Source organism: Glandiceps talaboti, chromosome 2 (assembly GCF_964340395.1).
Source record: "Glandiceps talaboti chromosome 2, keGlaTala1.1, whole genome shotgun sequence".
Lineage (NCBI taxonomy): Eukaryota > Metazoa > Hemichordata > Enteropneusta > Spengelidae > Glandiceps > Glandiceps talaboti.
Genome location: NC_135550.1, coordinates 31,997,811 through 32,021,257, shown reverse-complemented (window position 1 = coordinate 32,021,257; position 23,447 = coordinate 31,997,811). Strand labels below are relative to the sequence as shown.

The window sequence follows — 23,447 nt, the reverse complement described above, 5'->3', positions numbered from 1 at the left end:
ATAATTTACATTTCTTTCATCTAGAACAAATGTTATCTGTTAAGCAGTCCTAACTTTATTTTCTTTGTGAATGTAGCATTTAATGCAATGATATGATTTTTTTGGATGATAGCCATGGGCTACAATAAATTTGATGACCTAATATCAATAAATGTATTCAGAGAGAGAGAGAGAGAGAGAGAGAGAGAGAGAGAGAGAGAGAGAGAGAGAGAGAGAGAGAGAGAGAGAGAGAGAGAGAGAGAGAGAGAGAGAGAGAGAGAGAGAGAGAGAGAGAGAGAGAGAGCGGGGGGGAGGGAGAGAGAGAGAGGGAGGGAGGGAGGGAGGGAGAGAGAGAGAGAGAGAGAGAGAGAGGAAGGGGAGAGAGGAAGGGGAGAGAGAATAAAAGTGATAAATTGTAATCGTGTTTATTACTTACTTTCACTGTTTCATTCATTTGTGTAATTTTCATAAGTGCTGTCAAATGTAAGACAGTTAGAACGTTTATCTTTTTCTTGAAAACAATCAAAAAGAATTTGTGCTATTCCTAAGTATAATTTTGTTAGGAGTAATTTTGGGGGATACAAATTCGCATCATTGTAATCCACCGTGTCCTCTGTTGTGGTTTTTAAATGTTTCGGCAGGTAATACGATTATTTCTAGAGGTGCAAAAATATTGATGACCGTCCATCCTGATACAAGTAATACATTGACGGTATTACACAAATATACGATGCACTGAGTTTGCGTTGACAGATCACGTCGATTACTTCATCATATTTTAGTTTATCTTCCGGTTTTGAATCGGACAAAGTTGAGGAATGCCTCTACTGCGGGGTTTCCCTTGGCTATTTATAGACCCCTACTTAATAGTGTCACATTATCTGGTGGTCTTTTTACCCGGTTCACTATATCATAATAGCACGTGACGTGAGTGTGAATAAATGATAGATAAGCATATGTATGTTCAAAGTGTACGTCACTTCCTTCTTTTCGACAATGTTCGCGAATATCCATATAGATATTATTATGGGATTTTCATACCAGAATTTGATATCACAATGACGCAATACTTCCAACAAAACATGCAATTGATGAATGTATTTTGAAATAAATGTTGCTATTGGTAATAGATACTGTGTCGATTCACCTTATCTAACAACGTTTTGAATATTTTTTTTTTGAAAAGCTAAATCGCGGTGTGGTTTAACAATACAAGGACGACGTGACAATTGTAACTTCGCGTCAATAACAAACAATGACCTTTGACCTTTGCATTTGTGATGAGACTATTATCCCCTCGAATTCTACTAATATAACAATTAGACGACATCGGGGTCGAACGGATTAGAAAGCGGATACAGAGTTCGAGGGCGGGTTTTGCCCACCACGTCTAACCTAGCAATAATAAGGAACTTCATTACATTCGTTTTCTTGGCAATATTTGTATTTGCACATATGAATTTTAAGCATGTCTACTGACAATATCATAGTTGTACTGATGGTGGTCACGAGTTCAAAGTTTGATTTTTACAGATAGACAACTTAAACGATTAAACTACCATTAAAATACAAATTATGTAAAATCATTTTGTCATCGACCGATACTTCGATCATTTCAACAATTCTACAGACTTTTCCGAAATATCTTAAGTTCACTTCTTCTAAATTCCAGCCACAAGACAATTTAAAAGTTACCGTCAGCAGAATTTTAATCCATGTTATAACAATGGTACAAATACGATTAGTCATCACTTCTGATTGTAAACACCAAAGCCATAACAACCGATGGTAACGTAGTGAGCCAAGTTTACATCGACCATCACAATACATATGTCAATGTTTAGAATTCTCATTCAAGCGATCAAAGCCATGGTTGAATCAAGTTAGTTCAATAAAGGTCAGAAAGAACTGGATTGAGAAAGAACTTGATCTCGATTTGGGAAGTAGGTCGGCGAATCGTATAACCGAATGATCGACTTCTGGCAGTGCTGAAGTGATGATCTCGGTACGAATGAGATAGTGATTTTAGGGAGCCTTCAGTAATTACAGGGGGAAAATCAGGCATTGGCTGTTGCGTAAATTGTGACCCTCCCCCGACTGCGTCGTGCTAAAAAGTGACCCTCTCAACTTTTTTTTCTTTGAAACATGACCCCCCCCCCCCTTTTACAAGTAGTTCAAAATGTGGGTTAAAATGCTGTCAGAAATTTTAATGTAAAAGGACACGTTGTCCCAGAATCATTGGTAAGGATTTAATCCCACTGCTGCCACTAATGTTGAAAATTTTACAGACATTGGTTATTTCCAACTTCTACCGCCATGTGGATGTGTATGAAGGCACTGCAGTAATAAATACCTGTGTTTGGATCTCATTGGCTGAAATGAAGACCACAACTCTCGGCTATTAGATTGGCACACTCCTGGCATTGTTGGGACGGAGGTCATGATCTCCAAAACATTATCTGCAGTATCTTACCCAACTTTTCCCGTTTTACACCTGTGAGACCCACTCCTCTCCTCACGCCACAGCTGACAATTAAATCATTACATGGTTGTCAGCAGAAAATTGATTGATATAGGCTGATGTCATTGTACCTATTAGACCCTATACCTAACCCTAACCCTAATCCGAATGGCAGCAACAGGATTTGGAACTGGTGGCAGCGATGGGATGACCCCCCCCAAAAAAAAAAATAAATATGATAATGCCTTGTTAGGAAAACAATGAGTCAAAGTAAAATGTGACCCTCCCTCCATCACAGTTTCTAAAATAGGCCCTCCCTCGAGAGCTGGTTTGTAAAGAGTGACCCCTCTAATTCCCCCCTGTAAATACTGAAGGTTCCCTTAGTCTATTGTAGTGGTGTGTACGTTCGCTACTAGCATAGGATCTATAGCGACAACACCATGTTATTCCGGTCTAGATATATGCTCAATGATCTAAGGTCTAGGGGGTAGGGAGTCCTTAACAAAATACAAATTCTTAATCAAAACGAGAAGCTACATACGTAATTACCTGCTTCCCCCCCCCCCCCCCCGATGACGCATATGTTGGCACATCGGAGGTCATGACCTCATTTATCCTACATCAATTTATATTACTGCATTGTACGTTAAAGCATTGTTTCGTATTTTTTCTCGCAGTACACTACCTGATAATTAGCAAAGAGATAAACGCATACATTACTCTGTCACAACGGTACCTTTCCTAAAAGCGTCCCTATCTATCACGTGTTGGCTTGGCCTGGAACGAATGCACACTATAACGATCTTGAATTCCGAATTGAAAGGAACTTCAATCTTCTATAATGTCGGGTCGAGGATCAGAGCCTGAATAACTTTAAAACAATGGCGTTTTACGATAATTGTTTACTGACAGAAATCAAAACTTTAAAAACAAAGTGATAGTTTTAGTACAATATTAAACGTGTCTGTATAAGCCTATGTCATATGACATGACTGTCTACTCTCACGTGAGCCACTCCTGCTTGTATAATTCCATCTGTTTCCTCCTGGTAATATATTACTATATTTTATGTTTTCCTTCACAAGAGTTCAGTATCTAATACATGAATTCACATTTCCGTGTAAAGAGAATTTAAAGCAGTTTTTAAAGAAAAACATATATCCATACAATAATCAATATCGTCATCGAATTCATTTCATTCTCAACGAGATGGAGGGCATGTTAATGTCGAAGTTTACTTTAATATGACGAAAGCAGCGACATTTGACGAAGTTGGGACAATTGGGGACACGGAAATGTGCAACATTCATAAAAATTATATAACCAAGTTTACCCAGGTATATGAATCACTTATTATTATTAAACATATTTCCTTCCATACTTTCGTGACAATTAGGATAATGAATATAGGCGTAAATGCGAAATGTCCGAGGGAGTGCCAGGGTCGTTTTTACCGGATAACCCCTAAAAGCTTCGTACAGTTGACGAAATGTGAAAAAACCCAATCAATCTATATATGGAATATGTGAACTTGACGGCACATTCGGCATGCTCACGCTGTTTCTACATTACGACTGCATAACATAATTTTTTGTCAGTAACCCATACAGCAAGATACAAGTCACATGTTTTCGAGAACTCTACATCCCTATTGTCACGAGGAAATACAGGTAAACGGGGTTATTCCCTATATTACACAGGTACTGGCCTGCTATTTAAGAGACGAAGGTACGATGTTGGAGTATCAATTTCGCCCAAACATCTCCCACTAACAGCTTCGAAAACAGGAGACGACGGTCCATTATCAGCAAGAGATAGAATACACTATATGAAGCTTTAAGATGATCGCACAACAGGTGAGATTAATACTTGAAACAAAACTGATTCCTATAATTTAATTATTATTGTAAAGTGTAGTCTACAAACACTTCGATTTTACAGATTCAAACACGTTTTTAAACTCTTCATCATTTTTTCACCTAACAGCATAATTGTCTTATTACTCGTTACGTTGCAGGTTATGCTGCTAATGTTCTGCATTTTAAGTTGTGCCATCTTCATCGCAAACTCCAAGCCACTTTTGTCTAATAGACGTAATACCGATGGAAGCCAGAGTATGGGTTACATTAGCACAGAAAATTCCGATGAAGTTTTTGGCTCAAGCCGTAAGGGTGACGGTACTTATGCCAATCCAAGGTTTGAAGATGGTGAAGTCAGCCGAGGCAACTTAAAACAGAACCAAGTTAAGAAACTGGCATGTCTTAATGTACCACAGAAAGAGCTGAACGAGAGGCTGATGACAAAAGAGAAACTTTATCCACATTCTCCAATCTTTGTATACCAGTCAAGCGACGACACAGAAGACTCTAGAAACTCCATCTTCCAGAATGATAATATTTTCGGTTTTACGAAACCCAACTTCACATGTCCGTTGAACCTCAGTAATTCTGACAAGGAAACGAGTCACCGCTCTCTATGTCCATGGACATACACAATAGATAGCAACCCTGACCGTTATCCAACAGTATTGGCCGTTGCTGCGTGTCGCTGCCAGAATTGTATCGATACAAGCACGGGTAAACAATCGTTTGACAACTATTGCCAGCCAATCAATTACAGAATCAGAGTACTGAAACGTCTTGGAGAATGCGATGAACTCGGCCGTTACAGGTAAGACAGTTGCTATAGAAACCTCATCCAACTAAGATATGATGATGCTTGTATTATCTCCCCTTTATGCTCTCCATCCACCACAGAGGATCACAATGATCTAATTCGAACTTGTTGTATTTCACCTTGATATCACTGAAAAATATATACGTATCTATTTATCTGAATACAGAGAAATGAAAAGATGTTTACGCTATGTATGATTTATGCCAACAAAATGACAGTGCCTGTGTTAAACATAATGGGTTGAATTGTCTCTTTACAGTGAAATTTTAAACTAATTTGGTTATTGGCACATTTCACAGAAATAGGAACTTACAGTAACAGCCACCTTTCACAACATCCCCTTGCATATTTCGCAAATTACGTCACCGATAACTTCATGAAAGCAGGTCATTTTTAAGGAAATACCTGAAGGTAATCAGTTTTCAAATCTTATTTTTAAACATTTCTGTTTTCCGTAATAGGTATGTAGTTGGTCTGGAGGATGTGCCTGTTGGCTGCGTGTGTGTTCGACCTCGTATTGCTGGACCAAACAGGCTTACATGAGATGAACGCCGGATTAGATCTAACGACGGTTTTGATTGGATGATTTGATATTCGCATCAACACTCTTGACTTAAACATTACCCTTGAACAGTTATTCGCCGTCATATTCGTTTTGCCTTCTTTTATAGTTACCAAATGAAAGAGAGGCTACATCGCATCAAACAACACTGCAATTAGTTGTTAAGATTTTTTTTTTATCTCTTAGGGGTAATTGTGTTAAGAAGACTTTAGTGTAAATGTGTGATAAAAGTTAAGGGTGTAAATGCTGACTTTGTAAATTTATCAATATAAGTATTTTTGTAACCGTTTGAAATACATCCTTTTGATAATGCATAAGCTTTAGTACCAAAGTGACGTTTACTTTTACTAAATGGTGGATGCTATGGAATTATAGAATATTTGAAAACACGCCTGTGCAACGGAAATAGGCTGAAGTAGGAATTTACAGCGATGACATGTACTGAACATGAGAAGTAGTACACTCGTGTACATACGTACAGAAGCGGTCACGTCAAATCGTGTTTCGATCGTTGCTTGTCGAACGAGGCACTATATACTACTAGAAGTAAATTACTCAATAACTTATTATAAATGTGTTATCTCTCAAAACGGAAGTCACGTACGGTGGACACATCGTCATGGAAACATTGCCACATTTGGGGCTTAATTTTCTTATTTATTACTTGAACATGTTTCATCACAGCCATCTCTGTAGGCCCATATTATGTTTTTTTTTGTCGACATTTGGTGAAGTACATCAAATACTGTTTGTGTTCTGTCAATTATATTGTGATCGAAACTAACCACTTCAATCAGCTGTCGATTCTGCTGACGTCAGTTGTTGTTGAAATGTTTGTTAATAGCGACCGTATTTCTTAAAGCAATGTCCGGGTTTGATCGAGCGATTGGTGGCCCGAATGTTTGTATCACTTAGCATCAACCAAAGTTGATTGGCAATGCCACTGATCTCTCAGTATTCAGTAAGAAAATGATAATGGAACTTAGGGATTTAGATCTTCTGGCTGTGATGTTTGAAAGTTAGACGAGGGAAATATGAGGTGTAAGGGATTAGCAGCATCAGTGTCTCGAGTGATATCTACAATCGGGTGACAGGGGTTTTTGCCGGGATAGAGGGCGTAAATCTAATTGTATATTTACGCTGTCGGTTGTAGTAACACGAAATGTGTCAACACACGACAACTGAAGGGTTGGGTCCTAATCATAAAGAACAACTACGTTGTGAGATGTTTGTATTGTACATGGGTGCACCGTTATTGTGTTAACCGGGGACCATAACCTTATTTTCAACAGGTTTTTTTTAAATTTTTTTTTATATCAAAGTGCATTTTAAACTACAGCAAAATATGCTTTAGAAATGACTAGCTGTACATAGACTTCATACTGTGAAATACTAATGTAAATGATTCTGTTATTGTGTTACCATAGCAATCAAGCACGATTGAAATTAGTTTGAACAAGTTATGTGGTATTAGCATAACTTGATGTACGCCCTCTAGACTAAAGATACAGATAAGATGAAAAGGGCGCAATGTGTTGTTATTGTAGTACTGTTGCTATTAGTGTATTACTTATTATGTGATAAGTTAAAAACTTGTATGCTCATTTTGAGTCTATCACTCTGTGAGTGACTTTTTAAATTTCTGTATCTCTAACGATACTTTGTGTATAGGTATATTTGTACTATGATCGTTGTATGTGTTACCAATAGTCATAGGCTCAAAGCTAATAAAAAGACATTATAACTAACGATGTTCTTGCAGGCATTTTTTTCGACTTGATATATATTGGTCATGAATGATAAATATATAAACTGGCCTGTACAGTTAGAAAGTGGATGGGGAAAGCTATAGGAAGAATTTGCTCACATGTTTTCCCAAACCATGGACGGTTACAATACACAGTTGCACTGACACAAAATCATCCCTTCGGCAAATGGTATAATTATATCTTAGCACAGGCCTAGGTTATACGCTAACTTTATAATATAGTCGTTCTAATCACCTGCACCTGATCCATTCTGCACCACCACCACCACCACCACCACCACCATTGACGTGATACTAAGGAGGTGGTGCCAATTATCTATCCAGATCCAGACCACCAACAATTGGATGGATGAATGATCCTTGGACCACCACCACCACCACCACCACCACCACCACCACCACCACCACCACCACCTCCTCCTCCTCCTCCTCCTTCTCCCCCTCCACCTCCACCACCCTTAACAGACTATATGATACGTGGTATACGTTCTGTCCTAAGCAGGGTTCTCTTTTCTCTGCTCTGATGCTATCTGATAGGGTGGTACGAGACGTCGTATCTAATCTTTCAAAGCCACCATTCATGATTGTGTCAAAATGCATGTTCTTGTACCATCTCCATTGAAGTGACACTTGCAAAGTCAGATTATAAATAATAGTACCGATCTCAATGATGATTCAACTTACATTTTGAGCTATGGCTACAACGAATTTCTTACAAAGTCTCCCTAAAAATATCTAATTTTCACACATTTATCTTGACACGCGACTTCTGTTCAAACCTAGACAAGCGCGACACCTTTAAAATTATGAACTGTAGTTACACTGCTTCCATGAAAGTAGACATAAGCTCACTCAACATTCACATCTTAATAGCAGAAATATATTTAGAAAAAAATCTCCAAGAATGATAAGTGAAGAAATTCTTGTGACCCCCGTATACATTGATTCCACTCGTGACATTCTCCTAATTAGTATGTGTTGATTTCGATATAAATGGACCCGGTACAATACTTGAATGTATTTTTAATAAATGCTTATGATAAATCTCTTTCTACCTAATCTAATAGAAACGTTTGTTTAATTATCTAATTTGACATGATATTGATTTGGATATGTTGTTATTTCTTATAAGTTTATAAGATTGATAATATTTTGTACTTCGGTCTATCTAGTATGGTGGCCCACCGGTGACATGACAAAACAAGAATTTTTAACACAGAAACTTACAAAAATAATCTAGAATATGTTTTGTATATTAAAAGAAACATAACTTAACACCAGTCCAACATCTATTATATTGCATTTTTAATCAATGAATTACAAAGTGTCATGTGATATATTGAAAAAGAAAAATTAAAATTATTTTTATGTTAAAATTTTTGAAATAATTATTATAAAAACTGTACAAGTGAAATCAAATTGTTAAATCTACAAAAACAAATAAACTCGAAACTAGAACCAAAAAGTCTGTTTGATTTGATTTGATTGATAAACAGCACTAGTTATGACAATATGGTAAAACAAAACAATGTCAATAACGAAAAACCTATCGTGTCTTTCTCAACATCTTTATCAAGATACAGGTAGTAATTTGACTATGATAAAATGTCTACTAAAAATAGTATTCAATTATTCAGATCACGTCAATATTTGTTACTTCTGTCGACTTGAACTTTTATTGCCCTGGCAGAGGAAAAAATTAATTTTACCTTAATACCAAATTCGTATTTCTACATGATAAATAGATATTGTTATTTTGATTGCTGGGGAAATGAGCTTTATTTAATTCTTTAAAAAAATAGGTATGAAAATATGATAATTATTATGAAATCGCATAAAATTTATAGAAATAAAAATAATAGTAACTACTGTTCACAAACTCTATAACAAACCGACGCATGCCCCACCTAGCTAAGATATTGCAAGAAATAAACTTACCCAGATATCTTTATCGAATAGTCAAACATTCAAATTTTACCAAACTGTTAATGTTACATTGTTGCAACTGATTTGTTAGATACAATAACTTAACGAGTAATATCGTACACCGTGAATAGTATTGCATCACCTGTGAATAAACCTATTTTTTGTAGCTGTAAATCAAATAAAATTGAATTTTGGTTCCGCACTCAAAAATCAGCACCCTTAACGGCGATCATGATTTAAACCTGTTATCGCAATACGTATGGATAAGATCGATTACTGATTGACATATACAATGCCTAGTCATTGGTTTCTAACACTTTTCATTGTATAACTTGTGATTATCCGATTGAAAAACGATACTACAACTGTAGTAGTTTGAACTTGGCAACATATTCAAAACCAAGCTTTCACTCAAGAAATAAATTTGTCACTACACCACCTACAGATAATATTAACCACTATAATTAACAGATGCAATATCTTTTTATAAGTAATTGGGCACTCTTTAATGAATAAATCTTTGGTTACTTGATTTAAAAAAATCACACTTTCTGCCAGTACAGGTTTAACACTTTCAAATACTACCCTAAAATTTGACAACCACTTTCATCATGATACATGTAATTAACATCAACTATTAACCAACCCATGTCAGTTGACTAGTCATTTATGTTGGAACTAAGCTTATTTCTGCATTGTCGAGATGACGTTGTTCACAATTTCAGCTGCATCTGAGCGTTCTGACGATTCCAAGATGTTTTTAAGCTTCTTCAAATTTCCAATTTCGTCAGATCCTGTCGATGACTCCCTGTTCATGGCATCCCAATATTTCAACACTTCTCTCGTCGGACTTGCAATAATGTTACGTTGAAATTGTGCCTCGATTTGTTGAATGGTGTCATAGCTAAGACCAATTTTGTCGGCTACCATTCGCCAATCGTTTCCCAGGGGGCTGTTCGGATCTAATTTGTGGCTTAGCTCGACTCGATGATGATATTTTAACCGTGGAGTCGTAAGCTGTTTCCCTTTCAGGGCGTATTTTGCTTTTATGTCTTCGAGTCCGAGTCTAGAGCTAGCCTGAAAAAAAAGACAAATAAGTGAAAAAATACATGACCAATTGACTCACGCCGCAGTCACTTGTGGGCTCGCATTATACCATTCCTGCTTGTAACCAAAACACAACTTTTTATACTTGATGTCAAGCATACTCTTGGAAATCCTCAATCATCGGATACAAATAATGTTAATTTCAATTCCAGGCCTCTGGCCCAAATACAACGAATTAAATATGCAAAATATAAAAATCAAAGACACAAGGGTTTAATTCGACTGAATATTACGTCATTTCACTTACCACGTACATAATATATTTTAGTCTGATATGGAAGATTTATATGAATAAAACGTTTAACCGATTATAAGTACTTGTCTGTGGTTTTTAGTTACAAGACTGTTCAACAGTGCAATCCCAGCCCACACGTGTCTGTGGTTTGAAAACAAGTATCGATATTCATTAAAAAAATCCTACAAGCAATCGTCCTGTACGGAGCTGGCAGCAAAGAAAGTCACCACAAGGTAAACGTCTTATATTCAGGGCACTGAATTATCATGCTGGTTATCTGACTTGAAAGATTGCAATATGAAGTAGTGGGGATTGTGTGCGCTAATCACATTGTAAAACTGCATTCAAAAATGCACGTTATCAGTTGAAAAGAATTGCGCTTTTTACATACTTAAAGTTAACCTGACTCAACGCAAAGACAATGTTAAATATGCAGCTACTCACCACTGGAACTCAGTACCGAGTCATATCAAAGACATAACTCAAAAGCTCACCTCTGAGTCAATTTGTATGAAATAAGTATACATATTCCTTTAACTTAGTATCTGTTTTATTTGTAAATACTACTCCAATCATAATTATATCATAATTTTATTCATTAGTTTATTTACTACTACTACTACTACTACTACTACTACTACTACTACTACTACTACTACTACTACTACTACTACTACTACTACTACTACTACTACTACTACTACTACTACTACTACTACTACTACTACTACTACTACTACTACTACTACTACTACTACTACTACTACTACTACTGTTCATATAATTTATTTTCATTCATCTCTTTCTTTTTATTGCACAGTTACGCACTTGTATACTTTATTTTGCCAGGGTCACAGACTTGACTAGTTCTAATAAAACTATTTATGTGGTTCTCACCGGATGTTTTAACCTGATAACAACTTCTTTTGAAATGTACATATTTTTTATTCCTTTTTCTATATTCAGTGAATAAATCCATTCACTTGTGACTTAACCTGCGCCATCTCACAAATGATATTTAAGGTATGTTATGTGTTATCACCTGTTTTTCTTCGTTGACTGTGAAATTTACACGGAGACTTTTATTTTGATCGTATTTTGGGTTTTCACGCTGGAAAGAATTAACAGCGCAATCGAAAGTCTTTGATGTATCGTCTACTTTGGCCATTCGATAGGAACAGGCTGTATAAGATGACGTCATCACTGCCTCGTTGTCAATACTCTAAAAGATAAAAAGATATACATCTTTTCACTTATATTTTTATCGGATGCAGGAGTGGAATTGAAGAAGACGAGGTGTCTTTATTTAACCAATAAACAAAGTGTTTATTCAGTCTGGTGTAACGGAAAAGGAAAAGGAAACCAGTGAGAAAAATCAGTTTTATTTTAATTAGTTAATGTAAAGCGTGAATAATCAACCAAATGTGAGGAAATTACGGGCAATGGAAAGAAAAAATCAGCTAGCCTATTTTACTAATTTCCCCCTTCAAATTCTGATCACTGCTTTCATACTAGTGGTACAAGGCTGAATGCAGAAGGCTATAAGTTGTAACTATGCAGTTTACAGTAATTACTGCATGCTATAAGTTGTAACTATGCAATTTACAGTAATTACTGCATGCTATAAGCTGTAACTATGTAGTTTACAGTAATTGCTGAATGCTATAAGTTGTAACTATGCAGTTTACAGTAATTGCTGCATGCTATAAGTTGTAACTATGCAGTTTACAGTAATTGCTGCATGCTATAAGTTGTGACTATGTAGTTTACAGTAATTGCTGCATGCTACAAGTTGTAACTATGCAGTTTACATTAATTGTTGCATGCTATAAGTTGCAACTATGCAGTTTACAGTAATTACTGCATGCTATAAGCTGTAACTATGCAGTTTACAGTAATTACTGCGTGCTATAAGCTGTAACTATGCAGTTTACAGTAATTACTGCATGCTATAAGTTGTAACTATGCAGTTTACAGTAATTACTGCATGCTATAAGTTGTAAGTATGCAGTTTACAGTAATTGCTGCATGCTATAAGCTGTAACTATGCAGTTTACAGTAATTGCTGAATGCTATAAGCTGTAACTATGCAGTTTACAGTAATTACTGCAATAAGTTGTAACTATGCAATTTACAGTAATTGCTGAATGCTATAAGCTGTAACTATGCAGTTTACAGTAATAGCTGCATGCTATAAGCTGTAACTATGCAGTTTACATTAATTGTTGCATGCTATAAGTTGTAACTATGCAGTTTACAGTAATTACTGCATGCTATAATTGCTGCATGCTATAAGCTGTAACTATGCAGTTTACAGTAATTGCTGCATGCTATATATGGGCTGTTATTACGTCACTATATTGTAAATATTACTCACCTGAATTGGTCCCGTGCCATCAATTTTCCAAGACTTGTTTATTTCTATCATTTGGAACTCAAGGTCAAGTCCGCTATCAAGAAACGACATTGTTTTCGGTGCATCGGCCTGGTAGCCCGACATGCGATACTCTTCTTCTAACACAAGCTGAAAAGAATTGTTGGAGAAAGTACTGTACAAGAATAGTGGATAATATGATGATTTACAAACTTGATAACTAATTGTTCACGGTGTGTATTTGTGTACATTGCATTCTGCCGCTGTGCATTATGGTCCTGTTTGCCTCGGAACGAATTCATGTCGGTGTGAAATGGAGAAGATAGCTTTGCACCTTCAAAGCCAGTTTAGTTATCCAAGAATGATAAAGCAACGTTCTGATCACGACACAGCAGTTCTACGAAACAAGGAATCGGTTGTAATTGTAATTCATTCGGCCTACTATGTAATAAATAATATCATCTTTGCACGGTAATTAACATTGCCTGACATCGTTCCCTGTTTTGATTACACTACAAGGGTAAAACCTACCAACAACTTTAAGTCTGGGAAAAACCCCAGTGATAATTCAGTTCCTTGATTTCATTTACACTCCGTGGGAATGACTTAAATTTCATAACACAATACCCCTATTTTGTTGCTATCTAAGTCATCATGATGAATTAATGATTACATCCTCGCAAGTTCGTATAAATCGTTAAATTTACACGCTTTTGTGATCACGTACCGTTGCATCTTTTTCGGTGTCAATTATTTGTTTGTTTGCTTGAAGAGCTTATGAGACCAGATACTGCAGATAGTACATTCACGAAGTACAACAGCTTCGCTTAAAAATCACCGTCACCAAAATCACTTCAAAAACAAAAAAAATAGCTACCTGTTTAGCATCAGTTGTTTTATTCACACAGTACACCCTTATTGGTAATTTCTTTACATCGGTGTTCAGAGTACCGTGGAACCCAATGATTTCAACCCATTTCTTAGCTACCACTGTTTCAGTCTGACTCCCCTGGTCCTCATGTTTCTCTGTAATTACAGTTTCTGCTACTGAGGTAAAACCAGTGAAATGCGAGACGTAGACAATACATTTGTTTTCTTGTATGATACACATTGAAGTTTCATCATCTTTCAAGTTCTTGTAGACAGGGTCTTTTTCTTCATCGCTGTCACTCGAAAGAACCGCCACTCGAACATCTCCACTTGCATCGTCTGCACAGTGTTGATATGATAAAACCACTCTCTCTTGAAACTTCAAACCAGAGGGGCCACATTGAATAACTGAACTGACAGAGACTGTACCTGGAGACACAGGATGTCTATCCTTTTCTTCACAACTTAGGTATAGATAAACCATTTCTTCCTTCTCCTGCAGAGCACCTGGTGGTATAAACAAACTGATGTCCATGTTCTCGAGAGTTAGGTACCCGCCCTCAACGTTGAATAGCCCTGCACTAAAAACGGCATTTGAAAAGACGTGTACGATATCGCTCGAAGTGCCTTCCTCTTTTGCTTTCTCAATATGCATTTTTGCCTCTGACACATATAGCTCTAAGTCATGACTAGGCGCTTCCGTCGTTTCGTTGTCGGAGGCCTGGTCGACAACATCAACTTCAACGACTTGCTGGATTGGGACAGGTTCAATGGAAGGAAACGGTCTTTTACAACTTGAAAGTACCAGTAGGGATTGTGGGCGCCACGTCATATCATAACCAGTCGGAGCGTCATTCTTTGAATGTAAAGAGTTTGCCGGCTCTAATCGTATTGGCCGAATCTTTTCTGCAGGTGGTTCCTCCACCTGGGAATATATTTTAATCAACTATCAATTAATAATCCAATGATTAAAAACCGAATACAATACATACTGAAAAGTAAATTTCCTTCTTCCTTCACACACTCACTCACCATTAATCGGTCAATGTATCTCACGTTAACGCTTTATGGACCGTTTTGGATAGTTTTATAGAGAAGGGGGTCAGTCGTCGGCCCGTTGGAAAAATCACCCCCCCCCCCGGGCTGGAGAAACTGTCCGGTCCCTTAGCCACATAAAGCAATCGGCCATTCGTTCACTTCATGTCTTTATGAAATTATATATAATTTATATAACATGACATCGAGTAATAAAAATATAAGAACAACTTACACGTCACCAACATACTAGTAGTTATGTACTAACTGATGCCACATACATCTAATTCTACTACTTTTCAGATATTGCTAACTTTAATTGTATTTGAAAAACAATATGAATGTATACATACATACCAAGTAGGATACTATGATGTCTGACAGCACTTTTTCTTTTTCCTATGAGAGAAAGAATTCAAAAATACGTCAAATTTATTACACCAAATACTCAACTTGTACAATCCAGAATCATATTTTTAACGTGTAGTTAGGGAGCCTTCAGTAATTACAAAGGGAATGGGTGGGTTTACTTTTTACAAATCAGTCCTGGGGAGGGTCATATTTTAGAACATGGAAATTAGGGGGGGGGGGGTCACTTTTTTCCTTTGACTGATTTCTTTATCTGCCACTATTTCGTGATTTTGGCATGATCCCATCCCTGCCACCAGTTCCAAATAATACTGCTACTACATCCCTGCACTGCTACCATTGTAAAAAAATATCGTTGTGCGCTCATCTAGTCTTTGGGAGTTCTGGCCTTCAGCTTAGCCAATAAGATTCAAACACGGGCATTGGTTTAATCCAAAAACAACTGACTAAGGTGGTAAGAGTGGGAAACAACTGCCTTTAGAATTATCAATTATAATGTGGTTGGATCTTACCACCGCAGAAAAAAATCCCTGTCTCTAGTGGGATTCAAACCCTCCCGACTACTAAGCTTGAGCTCTAACAACTATACCCAAGGGAGGCCGTGTTAAAGAGAGAGAGGAAGAGAGAGAGAGAGAGAGAGAGAGAGAGAGAGAGAGAGAGAGAGAGAGAGAGAGAGAGAGAGAGAGAGAGAGAGAGAGAGAGAGAGAGAGAGAGAGAGAAAGGCAGGCAGGCAGACAGACAGACAGACAGACGGACAGACAGACAGACAGGAAGACAGACAGAGACAGAGAGCGAGAGAGACAGAAACAGACAGAGAGAGAGACAGAGAGAGACTTACAGACAGACGGACAGACTGACAGACGGACAGACAGACAGACGGACGGACGGACAGACATATAGACAGATAGAGACAGACAGACAGACAGAGATAGAGACAGAGACAGACAGACGGACGGACAGACAGACAGAGACAGATACAGACAGACAGACAGACAGACACAGACAGACAGACAGACAGACAGACAGACAGACAGACAGACAGACAGACAGACAGACAGACAGACAGACAGACAGACAGACAGACAGACAGACAGACAGAGACAGACAGACAGAGTGTGAGGCGATAATAGACAGACAACATTACCTCACAGGCAGTGCACGATTTTGACCCAGGCTTACAACAGGGACCAACTCCGCAATGTTTACGAACACAATAGTACACAGTCGGTACAGCAATCGCAAATATTATCAGCGAAATTACACAGATAGCAACAACCACAGATTGACTTTCTTCAATGAAGTCATCGCCAGACCTTCAAAATATAACATTGAAGCGTATATTAGCATATGATATGAACTTTAACCCCGAATCGATTTCGTCTTGTATCAAAACCATACCAAGCAGCTTGTACTCAAGGGACTGCGTGTGTGCATTGTTCTAAAGTTAACACTTATTCCTCTCTCCCTAAAGTGAAAGTAGATAGGTTAGACAGGCATAAAAATACGATATACGACAGTGGTAACCGTTTTTAAATCGATGGTTATCCAACACTGGTGTTTTCAAATTGTTGCTCTCAAAATTTAGTTATACAGATACCATTTGGCCTGAAATAGAATGTCGTATATCTCTACAAACTTCTTAAACTAACCTTAACTTTTTATCACAGAAATATATCGAAATCAATGTGTGACCCATCGCATGTAGTTGATATGATTATTTCTATCACAGTTATGATAATTTTAACAGGAAGCAACCTATTATTGTACAGTTAATGATATCCATATATTTGTACCTATTACAGACACCAAGCAACATATTGTATAGTTAATGGTATCCATATACTTACCTATTACAGACACCAAGCAACATATTGTATAGTTAATGATATCCATATACTTACCTATTACAGACACCAAGCAACATATTGTACAGTTAATGACATCCATATATTTACCTATTACAGACACCAAGCAACATATTGTATAGTTAATGATATCCATATAGTTACCTATTACAGACACCAAGCAACATATTGTATAGTTAATGGTATCCATATATTTACCTATTACAGACACCAAGCAACATATTGTACAGTTAATGGTATCCATATACTTACCTATTACAGACACCAAGCAACATATTGTACAGTTAATGATATCCATATATTTACCTATTACAGACACCAAGCAACATATTGTACAGTTAATGACATCCATATATTTACCTATTACAGACACCAAGCAACATATTGTATAGTTAATGACATCCATATATTTACCTATTACGGACACCAAGCAACATATTGTATAGTTAATGATATCCATATATTTACCTATTACAGACACCAAGCAACATATTGTATAGTTAATGGTATCCATATACTTACCTATTACAGACACCAAGCAACATATTGTACAGTTAATGATATCCATATATTTACCTATTACAGACACCAAGCAACATATTGTATAGTTAATGATATCCATATATTTGTACCTATTACAGACACCAAGCAACATATTGTATAGTTAATGATATCCATATATTTACCTATTACGGACACCAAGCAACATATTGTATAGTTAATGATATCCATATATTTGTACCTATTACAGACACCAAGCAACATATTGTATAGTTAATGATATCCATATACTTACCTATTACAGACACCAAGCAACATATTGTATAGTTAATGATATCCATATACTTACCTATTACAGACACCAAGCAACATATTGTACAGTTAATGACATCCATATACTTACCTATTACAGACACCAAGCAACATATTGTATAGTTAATGATATCCATATACTTACCTATTACAGACACCAAGCAACATATTGTATAGTTAATGGTATCCATATAGTTACCTATTACAGACACCAAGCAACATATTGTATAGTTAATGGTATCCATATACTTACCTATTACAGACATCAAGCAACATATTGTATAGTTAATGATATCCATATAGTTACCTATTACAGACACCAAGCAACATATTGTATAGTTAATGGTATCCATATACTTACCTATTACAGACATCAAGCAACATATTGTATAGTTAATGATATCCATATATTTACCTATTACAATTACAATGCTATAGAATTTAGATAACACAATGCATGTACAATGCTAGACAGTTTACAAATAGATAACACAATGCATGTAATCACAATGCCAGACAGTTTACAAATAGATAGCACAATGCATATAATCACAATGCCAGACAGTTTACAAATAGATAACACAATGCATATAATCACAATGCCAGACAGTTTACAAATAGATAGCACAATGCATATAATCACAATACCGGACAGTTTACAAATAAATAACACAATGCATGTAATCACAATGCCAGACAGTTTACAAATAGATAGCACAATGCATATAATCACAATGCCAGACAGTTTACAAATAGATAACACAATGCATATAATCACAATGCCAGACAGTTTACAAATAGATAACACAATGCATGCACAATGCCAGACAGTTTATAAATAGACAACGCAATGCATGTAATCACAATGCCAGACAGTTTACAAATAGATAACACAATGCATGTAATCACAATACCAGACAGTTTACAAATAGATAGCACAATGCATGTAATCACAATGCCAGACAGTTTACAAATAGATAACACAATGCATGTAATCACAATGCCAGACAGTTTACAAATAGATAGCACAATGCATATAATCACAATGCCAGACAGTTTACAAATAGATAACACAATGCTTGACAGTTTACAAATAGATAACACAATGCTAGAGAGTTTACAAATAGATAACACAATGCATGTAATCACAATGCCGGACAGTTTATAAATAGATAACACAATGCATGCACAATGCTAGAGAGTTTACAAATAGATAACACAATGCATGTAATCACAATGCCGGACAGTTTATAAATAGATAACACAATGCATGCACAATGCTAGAGAGTTTACAAATAGATAACACAATGCATGTAATCACAATGCCGGACAGTTTATAAATAGATAACACAATGCATGCACAATGCTAGAGAGTTTACAAATAGATAACACAATGCATATAATCACAATGCCGGACAGTTTATAAATATATAACACAATGCATGCACAATGCTAGACAGTTTACAAATAGATAACACAATGCATATAATCACAATGCCAGACAGTTTACAAATAGATAACACAATGCATGTAATCACAATGCCAGACAGTTTACAAATAGATAGCACAATGCATGTAATCACAATGCCAGACAGTTTACAAATACATAACACAATGCATGCACAATGCCAGACAGTTTACAAATAGATAACACAATGCATATAATCACAATGCCAGACAGTTTACAAATAGATAACACAATGCATGTAATCACAATGTCAGACAGTTTACAAATAGATAACACAATGCATGTAATCACAATGCCAGACAGTTTACAAATAGATAACACAATGCATATAATCACAATGCCAGACAGTTTACAAATAGATAACACAATGCATGTAATCACAATGCCAGACAGTTTACAAATAGATAACACAATGCATATAATCACAATGCCAGACAGTTTACAAATAGATAACACAATGCATATAATCACAATGCCAGACAGTTTACAAATAGATAACACAATGCATGTAATCACAATGCCAGACAGTTTACAAATAGATAACACAATGCATGTAATCACAATGCCAGACAGTTTACAAATAGATAACACAATGCATGTAATCACAATACCAGACAGTTTACAAATAGATAGCACAATGCATATAATCACAATGCCAGACAGTTTACAAATAGATAACACAATGCATGTACAATGCCAGACAGTTTACAAATAGATAACACAATGCATGTAATCACAATGCCAGACAGTTTACAAATAGATAACACAATGCATGTAATCACAATACCGGACAGTTTACAAATAAATAACACAATGCATGTAATCACAATACCAGACAGTTTACAAATAGATAACACAATGCATGTAATCACAATGCCAGACAGTTTACAAATAGATAACACGATGCATGTAATCACAATACCAGACAGTTTACAAATAGATAACACAATGCATGTAATCACAATGCCAGACAGTTTACAAATAGACAACGCAATGCATGTAATCACAATGCTTGACAGTTTACAAATAGATAGCACAATGCATATAATCACAATGCCAGACAGTTTACAAATAGATAACACAATGCATGTACAATGCCAGACAGTTTACAAATAAATAACACAATGCATATAATCACAATGCCAGACAGTTTACAAATAGATAACACAATGCATGTAATCACAATGCCGGACAGTTTACAAATAGATAACACAATGCATGTAATCACAATGCCAGACAGTTTACAAATAGATAACACAATGCATATAATCACAATGCCAGACAGTTTACAAATAGATAACACAATGCATGTAATCACAATGCCAGACAGTTTACAAATAGATAACACAATGCATGTAATCACAATGCCAGACAGTTTACAAATAGATAACACAATGCATGTAATCACAATACCAGACAGTTTACAAATAGATAGCACAATGCATATAATCACAATGCCAGACAGTTTACAAATAGATAACACAATGCATGTACAATGCCAGACAGTTTACAAATAGATAACACAATGCATGTAATCACAATGCCAGACAGTTTACAAATAGATAACACAATGCATGTAATCACAATACCGGACAGTTTACAAATAAATAACACAATGCATGTAATCACAATACCAGACAGTTTACAAATAGATAACACAATGCATGTAATCACAATGCCAGACAGTTTACAAATAGATAACACGATGCATGTAATCACAATACCAGACAGTTTACAAATAGATAACACAATGCATGTAATCACAATACCAGACAGTTTACAAATAGATAACACAATGCATGTAATCACAATGCCAGACAGTTTACAAATAGACAACGCAATGCATGTAATCACAATGCTTGACAGTTTACAAATAGATAACACAATGCATGTAATCACAATACCGGACAGTTTACAAATAAATAACACAATGCATGTAATCACAATACCAGACAGTTTACAAATAGATAACACAATGCATGTAATCACAATGCCAGACAGTTTACAAATAGATAACACGATGCATGTAATCACAATACCAGACAGTTTACAAATAGATAACACAATGCATGTAATCACAATGCCAGACAGTTTACAAATAGACAACGCAATGCATGTAATCACAATGCTTGACAGTTTACAAATAGATAGCACAATGCATATAATCACAATGCCAGACAGTTTACAAATAGATAACACAATGCATGTACAATGCCAGACAGTTTACAAATAAATAACACAATGCATATAATCACAATGCCAGACAGTTTACAAATAGATAACACAATGCATGTAATCACAATGCCGGACAGTTTACAAATAGATAACACAATGCATGTAATCACAATGCCAGACAGTTTACAAATAGATAACACAATGCATATAATCACAATGCCAGACAGTTTACAAATAGATAACACAATGCATGTAATCACAATGCCAGACAGTTTACAAATAGATAACACAATGCATGTAATCACAATGCCAGACAGTTTACAAATAGATAACACAATGCATGTAATCACAATACCAGACAGTTTACAAATAGATAGCACAATGCATATAATCACAATGCCAGACAGTTTACAAATAGATAACACAATGCATGTACAATGCCAGACAGTTTACAAATAGATAACACAATGCATGTAATCACAATGCCAGACAGTTTACAAATAGATAACACAATGCATGTAATCACAATACCGGACAGTTTACAAATAAATAACACAATGCATGTAATCACAATACCAGACAGTTTACAAATAGATAACACAATGCATGTAATCACAATGCCAGACAGTTTACAAATAGATAACACGATGCATGTAATCACAATACCAGACAGTTTACAAATAGATAACACAATGCATGTAATCACAATACCAGACAGTTTACAAATAGATAACACAATGCATGTAATCACAATGCCAGACAGTTTACAAATAGACAACGCAATGCATGTAATCACAATGCTTGACAGTTTACAAATAGATAGCACAATGCATATAATCACAATGCCAGACAGTTTACAAATAGATAACACAATGCATGTACAATGCCAGACAGTTTACAAATAAATAACACAATGCATATAATCACAATGCCAGACAGTTTACAAATAGATAACACAATGCATGTAATCACAATGCCGGACAGTTTACAAATAGATAACACAATGCATGTAATCACAATGCTTGACAGTTTACAAATAGATAACACAATGCATATAATCACAATGCCAGACAGTTTACAAATAGATAACACAATGCATGTAATCACAATGCCAGACAGTTTACAAATAGATAACACAATGCATATAATCACAATGCCAGACAGTTTACAAATAGATAACACAATGCATATAATCACAATGCCAGACAGTTTACAAATAAATAACACAATGCATGTAATCACAATGCTTGACAGTTTACAAATAGACAACGCAATGCATGTAATCACAATGCTTGACAGTTTACAAATAGATAACACAATGCATGTAATCACAATGCCAGACAGTTTACAAATAGATAACAAAATGCATGTAATCACAATACCAGACAGTTTACAAATAGATAGCACAATGCATATAATCACAATGCCAGACAGTTTACAAATAGATAACACAATGCATGTAATCACAATGCTTGACAGTTTACAAATAGATAGCACAATGCATATAATCACAATGCCAGACAGTTTACAAATACATAACACAATGCATGCACAATGCCAGACAGTTTACAAATAGATAACACAATGCATGCACAATGCTAGAGAGTTTACAAATAGATAACACAATGCATATAATCACAATGCTTGACAGTTTACAAATAGACAACGCAATGCATGTAATCACAATGCTTGACAGTTTACAAATAGATAACACAATGCATGTAATCACAATGCCAGACAGTTTACAAATACATAACACAATGC

General features: G+C 35.9%; 1 protein-coding gene across 1 annotated transcript; it reads right to left on the bottom strand.

The window, feature by feature from the left end:
• Positions 1–10,056: 10,056 nt before the first annotated feature.
• On the bottom strand, positions 10,057–17,232 carry LOC144446701 (UNC5C-like protein). The gene is made up of 7 exons (XM_078136525.1): positions 17,210–17,232; positions 16,507–16,675; positions 15,351–15,392; positions 13,966–14,883; positions 13,092–13,238; positions 11,757–11,936; positions 10,057–10,449 (listed from the first exon to the last, which is right to left on the bottom strand). The coding sequence occupies exons 1-7, from the start codon at positions 17,230–17,232 to the stop codon at positions 10,057–10,059; spliced, it is 1,872 nt and encodes a 623-aa protein (XP_077992651.1).
• Between the last annotated feature and the right edge of the window lie 6,215 nt (positions 17,233–23,447).